The 24,304-nt window shown below is 39.8% G+C and overlaps 1 protein-coding gene across 4 annotated transcripts in view; it reads right to left on the bottom strand.

Moving 5' to 3' along the window:
- The window catches only part of ATP10D (ATPase phospholipid transporting 10D (putative)), a 104,461-nt gene that overhangs the window by 76,913 nt on the left and 3,244 nt on the right, over positions 1-24,304 (bottom strand). Inside the window, exons 1-2 of one of the 4 annotated variants that reach the window (XM_059383429.1) lie at positions 5,657-5,703; positions 1,044-1,370 (exon numbers count right to left, since the gene is read on the bottom strand). In XM_059383429.1, the coding sequence (XP_059239412.1) occupies positions 1,044-1,370; positions 5,657-5,661 (332 nt within the window). In that variant the 5' untranslated portion in view covers positions 5,662-5,703. Of the gene's footprint in view, positions 1-1,043; positions 1,371-5,656; positions 5,704-24,304 lie in introns of those variants that run through there. The other 3 variants (XM_059383422.1, XM_059383410.1, XM_059383416.1) reach the window with 3 other exon arrangements.

Below are 24,304 nucleotides of genomic sequence, written 5' to 3'. Positions count from 1 at the left end.
GAAGATATGCAGAATGAATAATGAATATTGAAAATCTGTATATTCACATAAGCATCCCAAAACAAAATCATCTAGCCAAGTCTCTATTCCTGTTTTTACTTTTTCTGCTAATCCTCCTGGTCATTCTCAGGTCAGTATGTTCATACCATCTTCTTACTTACTTCCCGGCATCTAATCCATTATAGCTGTAATGGATAGCCCTTCTTTTCATTTCCATATTTTTCTAAGCTCAGTTCTTACCATTCACCTGGGTACATACCGCATCTCGTGAAAGTTCTCTCTGCCTTTGCTTTGTTTCTAATTATGCCGGGCATCTAGATGACTCTACTTCCCAGACCTCAAGCAACATATGCTATTGCCTTTCTGCTTTTAATTACGTTCAGTGCCATTTCCTCTCCTCTTGCTCCACTATTTCTCTTTTGTGACTTCCAACCTACTTGGTAGCAGTTTATAACACTCACACGTGCACTGTGTCTCTCATTGTATATACCTTTTGCCCTTGCTAAACAGTAAACTCCATTAGGAAAGGCGTACCATTAAGATGTGCATTTCCTTCGATGCCTAATCTCATAGGAGAACTTCAATAAATACATATTAAATGGAATTATGTCATCGCTTCACCTGGTAAAGGGCTCTATTTCCCCATACCATCAAGTAAGGAAAAGCTCAAATGGTCTAATGGAAAGAACATGGAAGCAAGAGTGAAAAAACTCAAGGCTATGGATCCTGGTCTGCTCCTTATCACTAGCATGACATTGGGTAAACCACAGTAACAAACTTCATTTCTTAATCTATAATAGGAAAATAGCTGTTATCTTCTCTGGTCAAGACAAAGCGTCTTACCAATTGTAAAGTGCCATGTGAACGTAAGGACTCATCATTTCACAACAAACTCTACTAGAATCGTCAAAGAAAATGTCCCAAGTCTATGTTTAGGTAGCATATAGTGTTATAGAAATGAAAAATCATATGTTAACTAGAATAACAAAGAACATGCTAAGTTTTTTTTCCCCCAAAATAAATAAATAAATAAATAAAAGTACCTGTGAAATTGTTCAAATAAATTTCTTGGCACAAAATTTAGAAGTGTGTACTTTGTTGTTCGTATTCGGTTATTCACGTAGGTGCCAGAGAACTTGTCATACTCATCCTTGAAGGGCCGGAGGTGAGGAACAACAACCCGGTGCTTTCCTGCCAGTTTGGGAGTCTGAGAGGACTTGCCCCCGCAGGCAAGCAGAGAGGAATAGCTGTATGGCCTCTCATCGTCGTCTCTGTTTCTACTGCCCATCAGCCGCTGCCAGTGATACCTGGCCCATTGTAGACACTCAGTCATGTCCAAAATGCGGGCAGATCCAGGATATGCAGGTGCTCTGCCGAAACAAACAAAAACCCACTAAAACACTCCTCATATGCTTCTGGAACGTCTTGAAGGATAGTAAGTAAGGATAGTAAGATTAAAAATTTTTTCCGTATCAATTAAATACATGAATCAATGGTTCAATGGGTATAAAGGAAAACTAGTTTTTGGAACTCCATTTTAACCAAATTTTCATTAAATAAAACACACACTTTCTGCCTCAAAAGCCAACCATCTGACTTTTTAAGCAACAAGAGACAGCACCTAAAAGCCACCTCATAACTTGAAGCAAATAATCTGGGTTTAATGTGTACACGTCTCTTAATTCATCTGATAATTAGTTTTCTCATCTTTGAAATGGGAACGCCACCCATGTCAGGAAAGTTTTATAGGGATTTAATGAGTAACATGTAAGTTATCTAGGATAAAGCCTGATGCAGAATAAGTAGTCAATAAAATCCATTCTGTGCAGATTACAAAAATGGCCACAAATTCTTTCCATCTCCGTAGGTACAACCTTTCACCCATCAAGTGGTGGAACCCAGTGAATCTGGGCTTGGCCATGCGCTTTTCTTTGGGTAATGAAACACTAGTCAACATGACACAAGCGGAGGCTTGTGTGCAAGAGAAGTGCTTGCTCATGGAACTCCCTCTCTCTCCCTCCCTCTTAAAAACTCTATGGTCACTACCAGGGGTCTGAGTATAGGCCAGGCTACTAGACGATGGGTCATGACCCACTTACCACCATTGCTCCTGTCAAAATATGAGTAAGACCAATGACTACCAGCTGACCATTAACCCATGTGTGTCCCCAGTGACCCAATCTAGAACAGAGATGAGTTGTCCCAACCAAGCTCAATCCAAATTGCCAACCTGCCAAATTTTGAGTCAATAAAAATTACACTACCATGCTTTGGGGTGGTTATAAAACAAAAATCTCTTACATGTTCTCTTTCTTATTTCCCTTATTTCCAAGTTTTCCTTATCTCCCAGGAAATTCAGCCCTGCTTAGAATTTTGAGTTCACTAATTGAAAACAAAAGATAAGAGCCTACCATATTCCAAGCATTTTGCAAAGCACTTTACAGGCATTATCTTATTTAACATTTACATCAATTTTATGATACAGGTATTATTTCTACTTTACAAAAGAGGAAACAGGCTTAGAGAATAAAGTAACTTGCTGAAGTTTATATGGTTAGTAAGTAGGTAAGGCTGATTCAGACTAACTCTTTCTCATGACAGTTTCTGCTTTAAGTGGTAACGTGTTTCATTGATCTTTGTATCCAGAGTAGCTGGCACTTAGTAGATGCTCAATAAAAGTTCATACCTGGTAACAAGCACTTCACCAAGAGTGTAGAGGACAAGGTCTGGAGGCCTTGGTTTCTATCTTTGCTTTATCAATGTCAATTATTTATCTCCTTCCACTGGAGTTTACCTCTGGAGATTTTTATTTAATAAATCAGTAAGTATGTTAACAAAACTCCCCAGACCTCATCTAGAGAAAAAATGAGGCTATGTGCTGGAACCTAGAGTAGGCTAGGAATACTGAAATCATCTAAGGTTTCGATACCCTTTCTCCAAGTACTCAGGCTCTAGGTGAGGTGATAGGCACGTAGATATATAAATGCAACCCCAGGTGTAAAATGCTGTTTGAGGCACTGATGTAGCTGGGCAAATTATTTAAGCTGGTTTCTTTCCTAGGCTTCATTCTAAGTTTACAACATGTCTACTGATTATTTTCTCTAAAATGTTACATTAATCAGAAATTAATAGTTTTCCCCTAAGAACATTAAAACTGTATCCAGCTTTCATGGATCTGAAATCACAGATCATCACCTTGTAACATGGAAGATCTGGTCCAATTACATTCTAGTAATTCTAGTGAGTCGGTATTTTTTATAATCGCTTCTTGGTAGCACATTTACTTACTATACACTGGTCCTTCAGCAATCCAACCGATTACAGTTGAGCAGCCCTGTATTTATACAGAGTTAGTTGAATTACAATTAATAATCTAAAAATCCATCAAATCTTTAAAACATATATGATCTAAAGCAAAATAATAAAAACAAGTAAGACCGGAGAGTCCTGTTAAGGGGAAGAATACAATAGCCTCCAAGTATGTGTATCTGTGCGTGGATACTGAACCCACAAATATAACCTCTATGACCACTGAGAGAAAATATTCATAAAGTTAGTCTTATCAGGTTTTTTTTTAAGATTTGATTTATTTATTTGACAGAGAAAGAGAGCATGAATGGTGGGAAGAGGCAAAGGGAGAGAGAGAAACTGACTCCCCACTGAGCAGAGAGCACAATGTGGGGCTTGATGTCAGGACCCAGGGATCATGACCTTTGCCGAAGGCAGACACTTAACCATCTGAGCCGCCCAGGCGCCCCAGTCTTACCAGTCTTAATGAGAAAAAAATTCTATCCTTACCAGGTCTCTGACCTTTGGAGTTTGCTCTCTAAAATATCTGTACATAAAGGGCTGAATCCGTAAACACTGGCCAAAATAATTCTTTCTTTTAACATAACTTTTTTAAAAGCCCACATATGAAGTAATATGAAAAGTCTGGTTTTCACTCCAGTGTATAACAATAGCTTCTTAACCTATAACTAGTAATGACAGTTTGAGTTATTAAAGTAGTTTATAACATATCCAGAAATCTCCTGCAGGTTAAGGATGTAAGAAAGTGCTTTATAAATGATTCAGTAGATAATGTAAAAACACCAAATGTAAGAACTAAATGCTTTTCGTGCATTTCACCCCCTGCACATCAGGGACTGATGGCAAACCTCATATTCTTCAGAGGGCTAAAATTTTATAGTATTTCTAGAAACTTTGACTTTCCACTTGCAATTAAATTCTTGTTAAGATACAGGAGTGGGGGCACCTGGGTGGCTCAGTGGGTTAAGCCTCTGCCTTCGGTTCAGGTCATGATCCTGGGGTCCTGGGATCGAGCCCCGCATCGGCCTCTCTGCTCAGCAGGAAGCCTGCTTCCCTTCCTCTCTCTCTGCCTGCCTCTCAGCCGGCCTACTTGTGATCTCTCTCTGTCAAATAAATAAATAAAAATCTTAAAAAAAAAAAGACACAGGAGTGTGTATCCCTCTGGTGTCCACAATCTCAACAGTAATATAGATTCTACTTAAATTTTTAAAATTTTAAAGTAGAATTTCTTGAGAATGCAAACAGAAATAACTAAACAAATACGACCCTTAGGAGGTGTTAACTTTTGGTAATTCATGGCGTATCTAACAAATAATCTCACCCTAGCAAAAACACTTACTGGTTCACAAAAACAATCAGCTTTCCATTCCATGGATCTATTCCAGAACCTTCTCTCTCCCCATTCACTCAGTTCCAAAGAGACAAACCTATGGCTAGAGAACACTTCATGCCAAAGTATCCCCGCGTCCACCATCCTGTGTGCCTTTTCAACGCCCTTCAACTTTTGTTAGGTGCTCTACTTACTCAAATATTGTCTCCCCCTCTCCCCGCCCTTCTTATTCCCAAGGAATTTTGGTGAGGATAGAATTGGACCTGGCTTATTGCCCCCTTCAGCCATCAAATCTCTGTCCTTGCCTCCAAGACAAGGCGGTTCATCAACTGGCAATGTCTTCTCCCCTCGGTACCGCCATTCTCTCCTGAAAAGGGATTACGGGGTCAAAGGACTGATCTACACAAGAGAGCGTTTCACGAGACTGAAGGGAAAAAGACCTGATGTGGAGGTAATTAGCATGTGGTAAAAATCCTTTCAGATTTCCAGTTCAGAATTTAAACCATTTTATATTGAGCAGGAAATGACCAAGGATCTACTTAGTCCTTCTACTTCAAGTGCTTTCAAAATTGTCAACTGCCAGTTCAGTGAGAAATACTTCCTCTGAGGTAACCTAAAACCCACACGCCCACATACATATACAGCTGAAACAAAAATTATACAATTCTGGTGCTTATTCCTTGCAATGCATCCATTTTCTGTTCTGCTCTATTCTCTTTCTTGCTGAGTCTTTCTTTCATTTTAATACTGATCAAGATGCTTGAATTAGTTTCAAGGGCCACTAATATGGTGCTATACACACTTTGGAAAGACACCGCACGATGTTCCACATGGGTTGAAAGTGTACATGGAAGTGAACAGATCCACTTTAAGCTCCTGTCCTGATAGAAAGGCGGGGGGAACACAGTGGCTAGAGTAGAAGGTTCTGTAGAGTTGGATCTGTTGTTAATAATGTTCACATATATATTCAGCAAAATTTCTTGAGGATATGAAAGGAAAGCAAATCGGGAGTCATACCTCATTAAGAATCAGCATGAAGCATGTTATTTTAAAGTTCAGACTTCAGAAATTACTTAACCTAGAAGACACAAACCAGTGGCCCTTAAGCAAAATTCTATTCAATGATGTATCCTGTATCATGATATTGGCAAACACATTTGAATAATTTTTTTGAATATAGGACTGACATTTAAAATAGAGATAAATTCATATAAAATATTGATATTTAGTTTATCTTAAAAAGAAAAAAAACAATCACAGAATACTGGGCATTTATTTTCACACAGTAACAAATATGAGAAGTCTTTTGACTATAGTCCCTCACCTAACCCTTCATATTCCAGCTCACCTGTTTTAACTGAATAAATGAGCACTCTGTTCAGCACTTTTTTTTTTTTTTTGAAGATTTTATTTATTTGACAGAGAGAGAGATCACAAGAAGGCCGAGAGGCAGGCAGAGAGAGGGAGAAACCAGCTCCCCACTGAGCCTCGATCCCAGGACCCTGAGATCATGACCTGAGCCGAAGGCAGAGGCCTAACCCACTGAGCCACCCAGGCGCCCTGTTCAGCACTTTTTGACAAATCAAATTCTTTTTTTTTTTTTAAAGATTTTATTTATTTATTTGTCAGAGAGAGAGCGAGTGAGAGCAAGCACAGGCAGACAGAGTGGAAGGCAGAGTCAGAGGGAGAAGCAGGCTCCCCGCGGAGCAAGGAGCCCGATGCAGGACTCGATCCCAGGACGCTGGGATCATGACCTGAGCCGAAGGCAGCTGCTTAACCAACTGAGCCACCCAGGCGTCCCGACAAATCAAATTCTTCCTGCTTTATGGACTCTGACTCGAATATCAGTTGTATCACTTATTAGGTATGTGACCTACGTAATTAACCCTCATGCCTCAGCTTGCTAATGAAAAAAAATGAGACACCGTGAAGAGTCATGGGACACGCCGAAAACAATATTCGTTCTGTTCCCCCACTCTCATGCTCCTCTTTGGCAATTTCTCAGGTCATATAGAAGTCAAGGCTGGTAACTCTATAAATTGGGTTGAGGTACAAACTTTCAATATATTGCTTTTCAAATTAAAAGAAGTTGTCCAACTCCAAGTATATATCTGCTGATACATGGAAAGTAACCAGCATTAAGTAGGATACAAATAGAATATCAAACAGTCACAAAAGATAGACATGACATAAAATGACCTTCGCACCACCCGGTCTCATCCTCAACCTTTCTTTCTGAAATTCACCCCAACTATGTCCATGAACAAACTGTATGCCACTCATCTGGTGTTTTCTAAGTGTACCTCAATAACAGTCCCCTAGGCCCCTCCCCTGGAGATCCTGATTAAGAGGATCTAGAATAGGCCCCATGAATGTAGAATTTAATTAGGACCCAGGTGACTTATCAAGAAGGTGGCAAAGCACAGCTTATACTCTGAATCTCCGCAAATGCTGCCTTCTGGAAGGCAGGCCAATCCTATTACCCACTCATCCCACCAGCCCTTATTCATTCTTTAGACTGTTGGAGTTTGGCCATGGAGTGGGGGGAACTGAGGAGGATCCACACAGAAGACTCAGTAAGGCATTCCCTGCTCTGCATCCATTATGGTCCTGAGCTTGGCTCAGTCGTGGCACCTGCTTCAGTGCTCTTTGTTGGCTTTGTTCTTCACAGTCAAGGAACACATCTCACTGCTTGCCAAACTTCACACCAAACTCCAATGCTTGGCCAACGTTGGATCGTCAACAAGTAACTGTTGATCACTGACTTTTATAGAAAAGAGGTAGCAAGTGGAAAGGACACAAAACACCCCATTTCCTCTGTCATGATTCAGCCTGGCTTTCCTTCCATTAGAAGCAGGAGTAATAAGATCTAAGTTTGAGAAAACAGAAGTAGTCAGCTTGTGTTGCATTCATTCCACCTTTATTAATAGAAGGAATCTGCTTCTCCAAGCCTAGAAGACTCTTACAGAAAATCACTGTTTTCTTTCCTACTGGATTTATGAGACCAGTAAGCAGTACAGCAGTGATTAAGAGCATAGACTCTGTAGCCAGACTCTGACATCAATTCCTGGCACCTCCACTTGCCAGCTAACCTTGACCAAAGGGTTGTTGTGAGGATTAAGTGAGTTAATATATGTAAAGCCCCTAGAATAGTGTGTGAACCATAGTCAAGTGTTAAGTAAAGTTAACAAATGTGACTATCTGGGAAATGTTCTCTCAATTAGAGTACTTATTCATATATATTGAGAATTTGTATGCACAGTAGTAACCCCAACAACTATATCCAAATACTTTTCTATATTTAATTTCTTAAGCTGAATATAACTTTGCTTTTCATTGAACTGAAGAGTATGCCAGGCAACCAACCACCTGAGGATAGCAATACCTTCTAGTCAACTGTTCCCAGGGGTAAACAGAGCAACCTAGCAGACAAAACTTCAATGTACAAGTTAGGATGAAGCATTTTAGGATTTTTTTTTAAAGATTTTATTTATTTACTTGACAGAGACACAGACAGTGAGAGGCGGAATGCAAGCAGTGGGAGTGGGCCCTAGGGGGAGAAGCAGGCTTCCCGCCAAGCAGGGAATTCGATGAGTGGCTCGATCCTAGGACCCTGGGATCATGACCTGAGCTCAAGGGAGACGCTTAATGACTGAACCACCCAGGTGCCCCGCATTTTAGGATTTTTCAAGAGCATTCACAATTTTAAGATTTAGCCCAATCCAAAAAAAGCTGATTATTCATGGGGTTCTGCTAATACACAAAATGGACCCATGCTTTACTTGATCTAATACTCTGCCACTGATTGGAACCCTGCCTTCAGGATTAATAGCAAGTTTTTTTAAACACAAAGAAGCAAATGTATAAAGTTCAGTTATCATCACTAGGAACCAAAAAGAATTTTCAGTTCTAGATACTTTATTCCTGAGTGAGCTACTATCCTTAAAGGTAGAGAGGTTCAGTATTTCATTAAAAAAGAAAAAAAACCCTATAGTTTACCTAAGTTTTATTAAAGTCTCCAATACTATTTTTGGTTTAAGAGTAAATTACTACTTGTGAAAATCTGGATTACAACAAACTTACTGCTGGTTAGTAATAGAAAAATACCATTAAAGATTAACTATATGAAAAGGCTACATGTTCCTGGGCTGAGAGTGGAAACTTGAAGCCCACCGTCACCTAGATACACAGTGCCAGAAACATCTGACTCTGGACACTTCGCTTTAACTAACATTAGCATTTTACCTAGAATTTAAGAATTAATTAATATGGCCACAGAGCCTAAAGGTGATGATTCTTAACACATGTTCACACTGGGAGAGAAGGACTGGGTATGAGATTAACATAAACCAAATGATGTATACACCCAACTTGCAATATTCCTTTTACAGCAAGGCAGTAATACAGGTTAAAAGAAAAAAAGTTTCATTGCAAGTAATCTTTCGTCACCACCATATAAATATGTATGTGCATTAAAAACATGTGTTCACTCTTTTATAACTGCCACAAAAATTTATAAACCCATGTCACTTATGAATATTGATGGAAAAACACAAGAAAATCCAGCAAATTAAAGACAATGCAAAAGAATGGCTACTGGTTGTCTCCAGGGGTTGAGAGCAGCCTTCTAGAGACAGCCAGCCAGAAAATGGAGACTTAGGTCCAATGACTGCAAGGAACGGAGTTCTGCCAACAACCTGGAAGGTAGGACGTGGATTCTTCCCCAGAGTTTTCAGATAAGAACTCAGCTTGGATAACATCGTTATTTCAGCCTTTGAGGACCTAAGCAAAGAACCAAGTCACACTGTACTGGGACTTCCAATCTGCAGAACTGTACTCAAGAACTGGAGTTGTTCTATGCCACTAACTTGTGATTGATATGATGGCAAGAGAAAACTAACACCGAGGGCCTAAAAGTGGATCCCTGTGTAAACAGAAACTTAGTTGGCAAACACAGAATTTCAAATCAGTGGGAAAACGGTGACTTAACATGCCTAGAATAAATGGTTCCATCTTGAAAACCAGAAAGCTACATTCCTACTTTACAGCACATTAAAAAAATAGATTTTTATTTTAAAATATTTTCATAAATTTTTAATTCAAAAAACAAATCTCCAGGTAGACTGAAAACTGAAATGTAAAAATTACAGTAAATATAGTTTAAGAAAATTCAGGATATTTTTTATTATTATTACGTGGACAAAACTGTAACTTCTCTCTTGTTTAGACAAGCTTTCTTACAGTCTGTGCTAGTGAGGATGGGGGAAAACCAACCCTCTGGCAGTGGAAAGTGAATTGTTACAATTTCCCCACCACCATCACCAAAAAAATTTATGATAATATTTATGAAAACTGAAAATACATATAACTATGGGCATAGCAACTCCATTTTGGGGAATCTTACCTATTGGTTATGGGTATAGGTACAAGAAGGCATACTGTATTTTGGGATTCGTTTATTTATTTATTTATTTATTTATTTACTCTTTTGGTTTGGTTTTTGTAGTAACAATCTTGGAAATATCATGAAAGTCCTTCAGTTGTGGAACAGCTAACTACACTGTGACATTTCCACATTACAGAATATTATATACCTATTAAACATATGTATTCATACCTTGACCTGGATCAGTGACTACTGTGTATATTGAGGGGGGAAAAAAGGAAATGACAGAGAAATATGGATATGAATGATCAAACATTTCTAAAAATGAATGAGGTAAGACCAAATGACTGATCTGGGTTCAAAGAGTGGTGAGAATGACAACTTGAGCATAGCTGAAGTTTCACTTTAATTATCTACCGAAATACGCGAAGGTATACACAAGATCTAGGACACACGAGTGGGAGTGTGTGTGTTTGTATCACCTTTCCAGTCCCTCAGGAAGACAGCACCAGTTAGTAGTATTGTCAGTTGTGAGAAATGTGGAAACTTCCAGTTCACAAGATTCTGGAACAGAAGCCCACTGCCTTTTCAAATTCTTAGGCTGGAAGAGGAGCCGTGGGAGCACACACTAACCAAGCGTTATCCAGAGGTTTGGGCTCTACTTCCTACTGTGCTGTTGAATCCGCACTTAGCCTGACCTGGATTTGTTTCACATAATAACACAAACTGCCTGGGTGTGTGCAATGTTCACAACCATTTGCAAGAAATACAAGTACAGAATAATTCGCACAAGGCTATGAATATTGGTTATGGTAAGAATACGAAAGGAGTAAAAGATGAACTTTTCTTTCTTTGTCACAATGAAGATGCATCGATAATTTTCAAAAAAATAAAGTTTTTGAAAGGAGAATCTGTACTTGTTAGCTACAAAACAGCTCCATGTTGCCCTAAGCATTAGCTCTGCATGATGCTACATGAGCCAATATTCCATTCAAGCTAAAGAACAAAAACCAAAACAAACAAACAAAAAAACCATGAAGTTCTAAAATCTACAAGAGATCAATTTGAGTCACAAAATCAATTAAGGTCAGAAATAAAGAAATTTAAACAAAGCACTGCCTATAAAATAAGTACTGGGGCTCAGTCAGTTAAGCATCCGACTCTTGATTTCAGCTCAGGTCAGGGTCTCAGGGTCGGAAGACTGAGGCCTGTGTCAGGCTCCACACTGGGCATGAAGCTGGCTTAAGATTCTCTCTCTCTCCCTCTCCCTTTGCCCTGCCCCACGCATGCTCCCTCTCTCTCTCAAAAATAAATAAACACTTACATAAGTACCTAAATAAAATAAGTACTAATACTTCTATGATTACTGTTCATGAAATACACTCCCCATGTCATTTATGACTTCTACTTTTCAGAGTAAGAAATAAAAGGCCAAAGGTTTTATAACTCAAGGCATGCAATGTTTTACTCCAAAGTCATGCCTTTCCAATTGTACAATACTACTTCTTTAGAAAATTTAAAAACAAATACGATCATTTAAAACCACATGATTTCTAATTAATGTTTATTTTCTCTAGAAGATATCAAAAAACCAAAATACTTCAATAACAGAGTATTCCTAAAATAACATATCACACTCTGCTCCTTCTTGAACACAAATGTACTTGAAAGCAAACAGTTCTCAAAATCCCCGTTTCCCTTAATGAATACTTAATGAAAAGTTTGTAGCAAGGCAGATGACTAAAGGTAAATATGGGGTAATGAATTCCCTGGGGCCCAGTTAGTATTTAAAAATTTCTGAGGTCATCACCAACCAACAACTAACTTGAAATATACACATGAGCTCACTTGTCTGAAGAAGAAAAACATTCTTATGTACAGTCATTTTAGGATGTTGTATTTGTGGCCGTCAAACCCCCAGCATGCACTGGAGTGTCCTAAGCCACACCTCTGCCTTTCTGATAACACAGGGGCGGGGAGAGGCGGCTCAAGAATTTGCATATCTAGGGGTGTCTGAGTGGTTCAGTTGGTTGGGGGTCTACCGTCAGCTTAGCTTGTGATCCCAGAGTCCTGGGATCGAGCCCTGCATGGGGCTCCCTGCTCAGCAGAGAGCCTGCTTCTCCCTCTACCCTCTGCTCGTGCTCTCTCTCACTCGCTCTCGCTTTCTCTCAAATAAAATCTTAAAAAAAAAAAAAAGAATTTGTGTTTCTAACACAGTTCCAGGTGGTGCTGGTGCTGGTCCTAGTCCTAAGCCATACTTTGAGAACCACTACTCTTACTAAATCACTTTATTTCAAAATGTAAAGCTGAAATTAAGAGTGAACACTTTTTTAGGTACTCCTCCTGTCACTGGCAAGCCCATCTCCTCCAAGTACACAGAGCAAGGCTATGCACCAATGACTTGACAGCCCATGCAAGCAGATACTCTCACCCAAGGCTAGAATTAACTAAAATTGTGAAGGTCTAAGTTTACACGAAAAACCCCAGAAGTTGGGGACGAGACCCGCAGCACTGACTCTTTCTATGGGTTTAATACTGTTACGGTCAGCTTCAGTCATTATTTCCATAGGCTCAGCAAGGGAGAACAATAGGTCCTGACCTTGACAGACTTTCAATCTTCTTCTCAATCAAGATGAGAAAAATGAGAAAGCCCTAACAAAATATCAAAAGTTGTTATACACTTGAGATCTGGGAAGAAAGACAAGTTATCTAACAGGGTCAGTTAAAAAAAAAAAAAAAATAGGCAATGTTTCATAGCAGACTCAGGAGACTCAAGACAGGAAGGTCTCCTTGACCTAGATGTCTGAGGTAGCTCTCCTGAGGCACAGTGATAAAATGTGGGGCTTATTCCACTCTGGGTCCTCTCTGCCCAGTGCTCTATTAGAGGCTTATTGCCTTCAAGGAGACCAATTCCTTATCTGACAGGTAATAATGATGACAAAAATGATGCATCATTTGATATCACTGCTGGTTTCTTTGTTGCATCAGTTGCCAAAAGGAACTGACGGCATGGTTCCTTTACTAACTGCTCTCCTTTGATCAAAAAGGAGAAAGGATTTTCATCACCCCACATAATCTTTGGAAAAATATGAATAGTTATAGATATACCTAATAGGGTTTGGTGATGACAAAGGTCAATTTATTTAGTGGGAAAACTGGATTTTGAATAACAAAGTCTCATAATCCTCAGTGCTCTCCAGTAGGCGGGAGGAATCAGATTTGCCAAATAAAGTCCTCTTGGAGTTCTATGTGCTCTTTAATAGTTTCTATCAATTGTAACTTCTTGAACTAAAACCCCAGTAGAAGTTCATGTTCTTTGTTTAAGATGTACGCGAGAGGCAAAACATTGAACTGAAGTCATTACTTTGGATGACTGCCGATTGTTATCATGAAAGGAGGTGCTGTATAGGATACCAAAAATGAACCCATAGTATCTTTCATTTCTACCATGAATGAAGACATTGTTGTGATAGTTTTGTCATTCTTAGGGCCCTAAATGGAAAAAGACCAACTCTAACCAAGCACGTAGCCCTTATGTATCTCTAGAAAACACCGCTTAAGCCAAGTTCATTCATTCAATGTGACCTGAAAAGCAGACACGGAGGCTGATGCTGGGGAGACAGAAACAAAAGATACTGTTCTACATCACAGCAGAGGCTTCTCACTGAGACCGAGGGAAGGAACCCTCCACAGCAACGAGTGATGTGATTCATATCACTGCAGCTGAAGAGTGAAATTGGAAATTTCAAATATGTCAAGTTTATTTTGAATGAAGAGAGGCATATAAAATATGAGCATGGTACCTAGATGCATGGTCTTATCCTGGGAAGAGTTACCCATTCTTAATGCTTCCAAACACATTAAATATAAAGACATTCTTCAATCCTCTCATGTAAAAATAAAACATACAAGGACACACTTTCAGACATGGAAATCTTTACCATCTTCTTCAATGTATCTCAGCTTTCCCTTGAAGGGACAACACCTCCAAATGAGTTTACCTTTTGCTGATGTTTCGGCTTCAAACTGGTTTAAGCTAGCAAAAAGCCAGGGAAAATGGTGCAGTTGTATAAATGTCTCTTTGTTACTAGAAACGTAAAAAAGCTAACCCATACTCACGGCAGGTTCCCAATATGTCTCTGTCTATTCTTAAAGCAGAAAAATCACACACGTATGAAACATTAATGATAACGACTTTAATACTGTGTCTTGACATTGGTTATTCTAGATAGTACTCCTAAAATATATGTCACTGAAATGACACAATAGCATGTTTTTGAGATTTGATTATTCAATGCTAAGAAAATATTCCTCCAATAAACCTAAGATCATAACACTACCATTTATAAAGACAAGCTGAGCTCTGTGCCGGGAATAAATATATGATGACTTTAATCTTTACAACAAACTGCATTATTTTGATGCCCATAGAGGGCTGAAAACACAAAGGCTCAGAGTGGTTGAGAAACTCACCCAAGGGACACAGCTTGGTGAGTGGCTGACTACCCCAGCCTAATCCAAGTACTGTGATGGACTGAGAGCCCTGGTGGCTATTGTAGCTCTGACAAAGGACACAGACAATCGAGCAGTAAGATGGCGGAAGGCACATAGAATCTGGCTGCCTACCGAAAAACACAAGAATGGGAAGAAAGAAGAGGATTAGTATTTAAAAATGTGAGATGACGGGCACCTGGGTGGCTCAGTGGGTTAAGCCGCTGCCTTCAGCTCAGGTCATGATCTCAGGGTCCTGGGATCGAGTCCCGCATCGGGCTCTCTGCTCAGCGGGGAGCCTGCTTCCCTCTCTCTCTCTCTGCCTGCCTCTCCGTCTACTTGTGATTTCTCTCTCTGTCAAATAAATAAATAAAATCTTTTAAAAAAAAATGTGAGATGACGTCATTTAAGGGAAAAAAGAGCTGAAGACATACTTCATATGAAGAACTTCTGTTACCAAATCAAATACTGGTATTTCATTTAAAAAATACTTATTTGATGCATTCAACAGAAAGCTCTTCACATTTTCTGAAACATGATTCAGTATACACAAATAAAAGTTGCTGTTAAATGATTCCTTTTTAACCTGAGTTCAGAACTCTCTGACCCCACAGGGACCTATAAGCAACTAAACCGCGATCCTTCACTACCCCCCTTCATGCACGGCCTCACTTCCCTTTACTCGGTTTCAATTTTACGGTCAACTCTGTTACCACTTCCATATATATTCTCTCTACCCCTTAACTCTCCTCTCCTTTCTTGACAAGACTCTCACCCTAGCTGTATCCAAATCCGTTATATCTAAATCCCTCTTATACTCTGTGGTAGTACCTACAGGTGGGAAGTACCTGGAAACAGACATAGAACCTCCCTCATCAGTGTCACTTTCAATTACTGACCATGAATCAGGAGTCAGCATGTGTGGCCATGCTGACTGCAAGTACACAGCAGTTCCACTCTCGTCATTTTCCCGCTGTCACAGACAAGTATCTCACACCTCCTTCTCCAACCTGCCCTATCTCCCTCCTGACTTACTTCCTGCCGATGACCTTGTTTCCGTTGTACTGAGGAAACCAAAGCCATCAAACCAGAACTTCTACAGGTTCCCCCCATGTAATTGTCCTCCAGCTCAGACATCCCGAAACCCCAGACTCCTGCATCTGCCAATGAGGCAGCCCATCATGTCCATAACATGGACAGAGCTGTGCTCCTCCCCCCAAACCTGCTTCCTCCACAGATCAGCCCTATCAGGTGATGGCCGGCCCACTGTTCCACATCCTCAGTCACCCACCAGATCCTCTGATTCAGCCTGGGGTCCTGTCCTTTCCTCAAAACCCACATCTCTGGGTGCCTGAGTGGCTCAGCCAGTTAAGCGTCTGGCTCTTGATTTTGGCTCAGGTCATGATCTCGGGTCGTGAGATGGAGCCCTGAGTCAGGCTCCATGTTCAGCTTGGAGTCTGCTTAAGGTTCTCTCCCTCTCCCTCTGCCCCCCTCACCCCGGCTCGTGCTTGCTCGCTCCCTCAGAAAAACAAACAAACAAAAAACCCACATACAGTCAGTCAGCAAATTCTCTTGGCTCTTCCTTTAAAATGTATCCAGAATCTCACCGCTTGGCATCACCTCTGCCGCCATTACCTAACCTAGTCCAGTTCAACCCCAAGTTACATCCCAAATTTTCTACGATCTAAAACTCTCCAGAGGTTTTCATCTTAATGATGAGAACAGCTGTCCGTGTCACATGATGCTGCCTCCCCAAGTCCGCTCCCGTCTATTACTCTCCCCTCCTTCCGCCTTCCCCACAGCCCCCCCCCCCAGCAATCCCTGCCCTCCTCCCCAGCTTTAGTTTTCATAGGACTTCTGCATCACTGTTTAACATCACAAAATTATTTTTGTATTTTGGCTCTTGTTGTCTCTCCTCTTCATTAGAGAAGGAATTTCTATCTTTTTTGTCCACTGATGCAACTAGGCCTAAAAAGTTATCAGGCACAGAGTAGACTTTCAATATGTATGTGTGGAATGAACATATGAATGGAGCAACTCCCCTAGGATATGCAGCAAAAACCAGAATACCTGTAACAATCCTGTATACACCAGCTCCACAAATTATAAAAACTTAGTTATTTCATGATCTCACTATATCTTTTATTGAAAGTTACTAGAGTTTCATATTAAGATTTATAGCATGTAGAGGTACCTGGGTGGCTCATTCGGTTAAGCATCTGAGTCTTGATTTCAGCTCAGGTCATGATCTCATGGTGGTGAGACTGAGCCCTACATTGGGTTCTGTGCGGAGCCTGGAGCCTGCTTAAGATTCTCTCTCACCCTCTCCCCTGTCCCTCCCTCCTGCTCTCACACACTCTCTCCCCCTCTCTTAAAAAAAAAAATAAAAAATAAAAAAGATCTATAGCATGGAACCCTAAAATGACCACTAACAAGATTATGCAACAAGAAGACATGAAAAGGGAAATAAATTTGGGGCGCCTGGGTGGCACAATCGGTTGTGTGTGACTCTTGGTTTCAGCTCAGGTTGTGACCTCAGGGTGGTGGGATCAAGCCCCACACTGGACTCCCCCACTCAGCATGGTCGGCTTAACATTTCTCTCCCTCTCCCTTTGCCCCTCCCCACTGCATTCTAGCTCTCTCTAAGATAAATAAATTTTAAAAATCTTTTAAAAAATGAACATTTAAAAAAGGGAACTAAAACAAATAGACCCTAAAAAAAATAGCTGAGGTATTTGAAGCTCACGGTCATAAAACTCTTAAGGAGGAAGTTCTCTGAAAACTATTTAAAGTAAAAGCATTTAAAGAGGATAAGGCTTAGCAACTTAAATAGAAAATTTGTGATTTTAAAGCTGGAAAAAAAAATCTTAAAAATCCAACTAAATACTTTACACACAAGAAAACTGAGGTTCAGAGACATCGACTCACTCATTATTATACATCAGATTAGTCACATAAAATAACCCACCTGTTCTCTCCACTCCATTTTATTACTCATTCATACATACGTAGGCTTTTATTAATTCCTAAACTGCACATTATTTACAAACGTGTCATAAATGAGTTAAGTCACAGTTTGAATACAAGATTTTATGCTTGCTAAAACTTTGTATGATAGAGTGCTTAGACTATATTTAACTACGATTTATTCACATGTGTACTATCTTAAAATTTTTACAGCTCATTTGGAGGATCTACCCTCCTGTGTCATTTTTATCCTAACTAGTCCTATTATCACTCACAATAGCCTACTTTTTACATTGATATTTTATAAAAGCAATATCAGAAAAAAAAAACTTCACCACTTCACCAGTAACCTAAACTTCCAACTTCACCAGTAACCTAAAAAAAGCAATTAAAACAGAGTTAATTTTTTTTTTTTTTACTAAATACAGCAAAGAATTTCTTTATTCATGATGCTCAATGAAAGCAAGCTTTCATTCCATGCTGGGGTAATCTAAACTGCTTCTTCACTTCTTTGGAGCCAAAAGGTACTATGCCTTAAAATGTTCATCCTCTTTGGCCCTGAGCAGAAAGATGATAAATTCAGCACTAGACGGGGAACTAATCCAAGTGTTAGGAAAAAGAGAAATTGTTAAATTGTGGTATATCAATGGCAATGTTTCTAGGAAGAAGTTGCTGTGGCTGAGGTCAAAGAGGTTGCTGCCTGTGTTCACCTCAAGGATTTAGATGGATTCCTGTCTCACATTGAGGTCTTTCATCCATTTTGAGTCTATTTTTGTGTGTGATGTAAGGAAATGGGGAAGCAGGGGGAAAAATGAACTACTGGTACTTCATCAAGATCAAGATTTTGCACAGCAAAGTAAACAGTCAACAAAACCAAAGACAACCGAGGGAATGGGAGAAGATATTTGCAAATGACATACAGATAAAGGATTAATATCCAAAATCTATAAAGAACTTATCAAACTCAATACACAAAAAACAAATAATCCAATCAAAAAATGGGCAGAAGACATGAACAGACATTTCTGCAAAGATGACATCCAGATGGCCATAGACACATGAAAAAGTGCTCAACATCACTGGGCATCAGGGAAATACAAATCAAAACCACAATGAGATACCACCTTTCACCAATCAGAATGCTAAAATTAACAAGTCAGGAAACAACAGATGTTGGCAAGGATGTGGAGAAACAGGAACCCTCCTACACTGTTGGTGGGAATGAAAGCTAGTATAGCCACTCTGGAAAACAGTATGGAGGTTCCCCAAAAAGTTGAAAACAGAGCTACCTATGACCCAGCAATTGCACTGCTGGGTATATACCCCAAAGATACAAATGTAGTGATCTGAAGAGGCATGTGCACCCGAATGTTTATAGCAGCAATGTCCACAATAGCCAAACTATGGAAAGAACCTAGATGTCCATCAACAGATGAATGGATAGAGAAGATGTGGTATATATACGTACAATGGAATACTATGCAGCCATCAATCTTGCCATTTGCAACCATGTGGACACAACTAGAGGGTATTATGCTAAGCAAAGTAAGTCAATCAGAGAAAGACAATTATCATACAATCTCTCGATATGAGGAATTTGAAAGGCAGGTCGGGGAGTTGTGAGGGGTAGGGAAGGAAAAAAATGAAACAAGATGGGACTGAGGAGGGAGACAAACCATAAGAGATTCTTAATCTCAGGAAATGAACTGAGGGTTGCTGGTGGGTGGAGGGGGAGGGACAGGGTGACTGTTATATGCTATGGGGAGTGCTGTGAATTGTGTAAGACAGATGCTTCATAGACCTGTACTTCTGAAGCAAATAATACATTATATGTTAATTTAAAAAATTGTGATATATCTAAATGGAAATACAACAGAGCTGTTTAAAAAGTATTTAAATGAATTTTTATTAAAAAAATGTCTGGGGGTGGGATGCCTGGGTGGCTCAGTTGGTTAAGCATCTGCCTTTGGCTCAGGTCATGATCCCACAGTCCTGAGATTGAGCCCTGTGTTGGGCTCCCTGCTCAGTAGGGGAGTCTGCTTCTCCCTCTCCCTCTGCCCTACCCCCAACTCATGAACTCTCACTCAATCTCTCTCAAATAAATAAAATCTTGTAAAAAATTGGGTTTCTAAGGTTTTAATCCATGATTAAGACCTATATACCAGTATGAACTCATCTAAACTACAGATATATATATGTGTATATATACATTTTTATATATATAAAACAAATTTTTAAACCACTAACACTGGTTATTTTGCAGTGGTAATTAATAGATAACTTCTAAATATTTTTTTATACCTGTCCATACTTTTTACTATGAAAATATGTTTTTACTTTATCATTAAGAACGAGATCACTATTTTAGTGAAAAATTATTCTAAAACTAATCCTACTCAACATGTCCAATGTTAATCACAAAGCCAAATGCTTCTGGTAGAGAAAAATAGAAGTTATATATTGCTTCTACATTTAAGATTCAGCGAAAAGATAGAATCCTTTAAGTTTCTGTTTTAAGAACAACTTTATAAAATGCAAGACAAGCATGCTGCTTCAACGCTGAAAAAGATATTCACGTCCAAGTCCACAAACAGCACGTGTATCATACTAATAATACTTGATATTATGTCAGGGACAACAGAAACATAAGTGAGAATATAAGCTTCATCATAAAGCCAAATATGTGTGTCCCTGCCAAGAAATCCTGAACGTAATTAAAAATGTTGCAAAGCCACCTCAAGCACTCAGGTTTCCTTTAGACAAAAGACCAATACTAAAAATCTCATAGAAGTAGGTGTCTAAATTTTAAGATAGCTTACTTAAATGCCCAGGTAGCTATGGGACACTGTCTTCTTTATGAAAATTAGGTGAAATAGAATTTAAATAATTTTCTGCAAAAAGTTTAATGGGGGGGAGGGGTAGCACCTGGCTGGCTCAGTTGGTATAGCATGATTGATTGATTGATTGGTACTTAGGATACTCTTGATTCTTGATCTTGCCGTTGTGAGTTCAAGTCCCATGTTGGGTATAGAGATTACTTAAAAAAATATAAATCTTCTGCAAAAAGTTTAGATAATCGTTGAAGTAAACCACATTATACTTAAGTAGGGCATATACATTTTCAGACATAAAAGGAAGCTTAATCTCAAAAACAAGTCATTATACTTTTCAAATATCACCTTCGTTGCTCCATATCTCAGAAAATTAAACCCAGTGAGGAGGAAAAAAGAAATGAAAGTCAGGTTTCTAAGTACTTTTATTTTTTTTTAAGATTTTTAATTATTTATCTGACAGTGAGAGAGAGAGTGTGCACGCACAAGCAGGACGAGCTGCCAACAGACAGGGGAGAGGGAGAAGCAGACTCCCTGCTGAGCAGAAAGCCCCACCAACATGGGGCTTGATCCCCAGGACCCCAGGATCATGACCTCAGCCGAAGGCAGATGCTTAACCAATTGAGCTACCCAGGTGGCCGCAAAATCATTTTTAATTAAGTGACAACTAATATTAACCACTAAAACAAACAAAAATCTCTGCCTCCTAGGAGCTTACCTTCTAGTGTTCATTTATTTTATCTTCTCTTGGGCACCATGCTGGGTATGTCGAAAAAGAATAAAAGTGCCCAGCACAAGTCAACATACTCAATCCAACAACAAAAAGGTCACACTGGTGTAATCATGCAATATCAAAATTAAGAAAGCAGTGGGATACCTGGGTGGCTCCATCGGTTAAGCCGCTGCCTTCAGCTCAGGTCATGATCCTGGGGTCCTGGAATCAAGTTCCACATCTGCTCCTTGCTCAGCAGGAAGCCTCCTGCTTTTCTCTCTGCCTCTGCCTGCCTCCTCTGCCTGCTTATGCGCACTCTGTCTCTCTGACAAACAAATAAATTCTTTAAAAAAATTTAGAAAGCAGAAAGACCTATGAGAAGACATGACTGAGGTTGGAAGACAGAAAGGGAGTGGAGGGTAGGCTTCTGGGGAGAGAGAGCATGTTAAATGAGCTTCGGGAAAGGTCTACAATCTGAGAGGAGAGATTTGCAGATGAAAAACTGATTTTTACCTTTTCTATGATGAAGAATTTACACTTAGTTTGAAGGAAAGAGGAAATGATCAAAGACATTTGCGAGGGTGTGATAATGGGCGTTTAAAGGATTTCTTTGCAAGAAGTTGAAAGACACATTGGAATGGAGGGGAAAAGGTAGGGAGACTAGACTGGAAAGAGGGAGCAATGTGCTTCAGAACACAGTTGACTAGTAACCTAACGAGGAGTGGTATGGTTAGAGATTTCCAAAGGTACCTCTGAGTGCACCCCTGTGACAACAGCAGCACCAACAGCTGGCAAGGGCAACAGGGTAACAACCGGGCCGGAACCACCCTCTGATTCCCCACTATACCTCCTGTGCGCTATCCAGTACCAATACTGCATCCTTAACTGCCCAGTACCAATACTGCATCTTTAACACCAATACTGCACCTGTCCACACATCCCTAGCAACACCCCGTCCCCCTTGACCATGACCTAAATCCAGCAGGCAAAAGTGTGACAAATTGGGCACTGTGGGCCACGATATTCCCTCTTTTGAACTAGCTTCGCTTAAATGAAATGCTACAATATGAGAGAGGGAAGACAGCACAGGACTCTGAGTAATTAGTATTTTTTTTTTAAAGATTTTATTTATTTATTTGACAGAGAGAGTTCACAGTAGACAGAGAGGCAGGCAGAGAGAGAGAGAGGGAAGCAGGCTCCCTGCTGAGCAGAGATCCCGATGCGGGACTCGATCCCAGAATCCTGAGATCATGACCTGAGCCGAAGGCAGCGGCTTAACCCACTGAGCCACCCAGGCGCCCCAAGAAGTATTTTTTTTTTAATTCTATTTTCCCGGGGTGTCTGGGTGGCTCAACGGGTTAAGCATCAGACTCCTGGTTTCAGCTCAGATCATGATCTCAGAGTTCTGAAATGGAGGCACCCCTTCTCCCCGCTTCTGGCGCCACACTCATTAGGAGGCTGCTGGAGATTCTCCCTCTCCTTCTGCACACCCCCCCCCCCCCCCCCCCCCCCCCCCCCCCCCGACCACCCTCAAACTCCCTCCCCACATCCCCCTCACTCTCTAAAATAAACAAGCAAACAAAAAAACAAATAGTAAAATAAAATTCTATTGCCCTGTTGAAAATATTTCACTTTTTTCTCAGTTCCTGGTTTAGGAACCTTAAAAGTACAGTAACAGCCCAGAATCAGGCATTTTTCTAACCTGGCAAAGCAGAAATGTTGTTTTGTTAGCTGAAGGGCATCATGGGTAAGTAGACAGAATCTTTGAGATAAACATATGACAATACCTCTTTAGGAAAGACTTCAGTGAAGAAAGGATTTATAAATTAAGAATTTTAACTATAACTTTCAGTGTATTGTTATAGCCTGTAAGGGAAATGAGAATGTTTTTAAATAGTGCAAATTATGAGAACAATAACTTGAAGTAAAAGAGTTCAAACATTTTTGGATAATTTTTTAAAATCTGAGAGAGAGACAGGGAGAAAGAGCACAAGTAGGATGAGGGACTGAGGGAGAAGCAGACTCCCTGCCAAGCAGAGCCAAAGAGACATGGGGCTCCATCCTGGGACTCTGGGATCACGACCTGAGACAAAAGGAGACACTTCACTGACTGAGCCACTCAGGCACCCCAACATTTTTGGATAATTTAAAATTGATTTTCACCTTCTTTCTCATAAGCTACTCTCATTTTCTTATTACCTTTCCTACATAAAGAGTTGAAATTTTACAAATTTGTTTTGCTAACAGAAATACAGTCATAGAGGGCCTGGGTGGCTCAGATGTTGAGCATCTGCCTTTGGCTTAGGTCATGATCTCCAGGTCCTGGGAAGGAGCCCCATGTCAGGCTCTCGCCTCAGTGGGGAGTCTGTTTCTCCCTCTCCCTCTGCCGCTCCCCCTGCTTGTGCTCTCTCTCTCCATCTCTGTCTCTGTATTTCTCTCAAATGAATAAATAAAATCTTTAAAAAAAGAAAAGAAAAACAGTCATATTACCCTCCTCTTCCTCATTCAGAAAGGCCTTAAAGGGAGTAAGTGGATTTTAGAAAAAGAAATTAGGGAGTGTTTAATTAAAGCCTAGTGGCTTGGGCCCCAAGCAGATGTGATCAACAGGAAATGAAAAGGAATAAATCTTTCATCAGTCCAACACTGCTTATTATTTCAGAAAATGGCTGGGGGCAGAAGAGTGAATGTGACTAGAATAAGTTTTATCTTGGGATTTCCCCTATAATCCAAATGTTTTCACCAGTTAATACAATCCATGACAACATACCTGACATAGGATTACCCACACAGAGACTACAGAGGCTTTATGCAAGAAAGGAAAATGAGTATCATCTACGTGCTCTTTATTTATATTTATTTATTTATTTTTATTTATTTTTATATATTTATTTATAAAGAATTGCTTTATTAGGATAGTGACTTGTTTTTCCTGATAACAAAAATATATCGTAGAAATTTTAGAAAGTACAGATCAATACCATGAGAAAAAACAGAAAATCACCCAGAACCCCGCTACCCACACATAAGTAACATTAACATTCGGTTTATTCTCCACCAATAAAGTAGTTCCTGTGCATATATAGGACTTTTTTTTTTTTCAAAAGTAAGATTTTGTAACTTTTCATTCCTCCTATCACAAACATTTTTCCATGTCATGAAAAAGTCTGCCTTCCCAACAACTTCACACATTTTGATTGGCTTTCCATGTCTGTCAATGTGATGTGTAAAAATGTGGTAACTTATTGTTCTGCTGAGTATTCCTCCAATACAGGGAAGAA

This window comes from Mustela nigripes, chromosome 1 (assembly GCF_022355385.1).
Source record: "Mustela nigripes isolate SB6536 chromosome 1, MUSNIG.SB6536, whole genome shotgun sequence".
Lineage (NCBI taxonomy): Eukaryota > Metazoa > Chordata > Mammalia > Carnivora > Mustelidae > Mustela > Mustela nigripes.
Note: the sequence above shows the minus strand (reverse complement) of the source record. Positions and strands in the feature narration are given on the sequence as shown.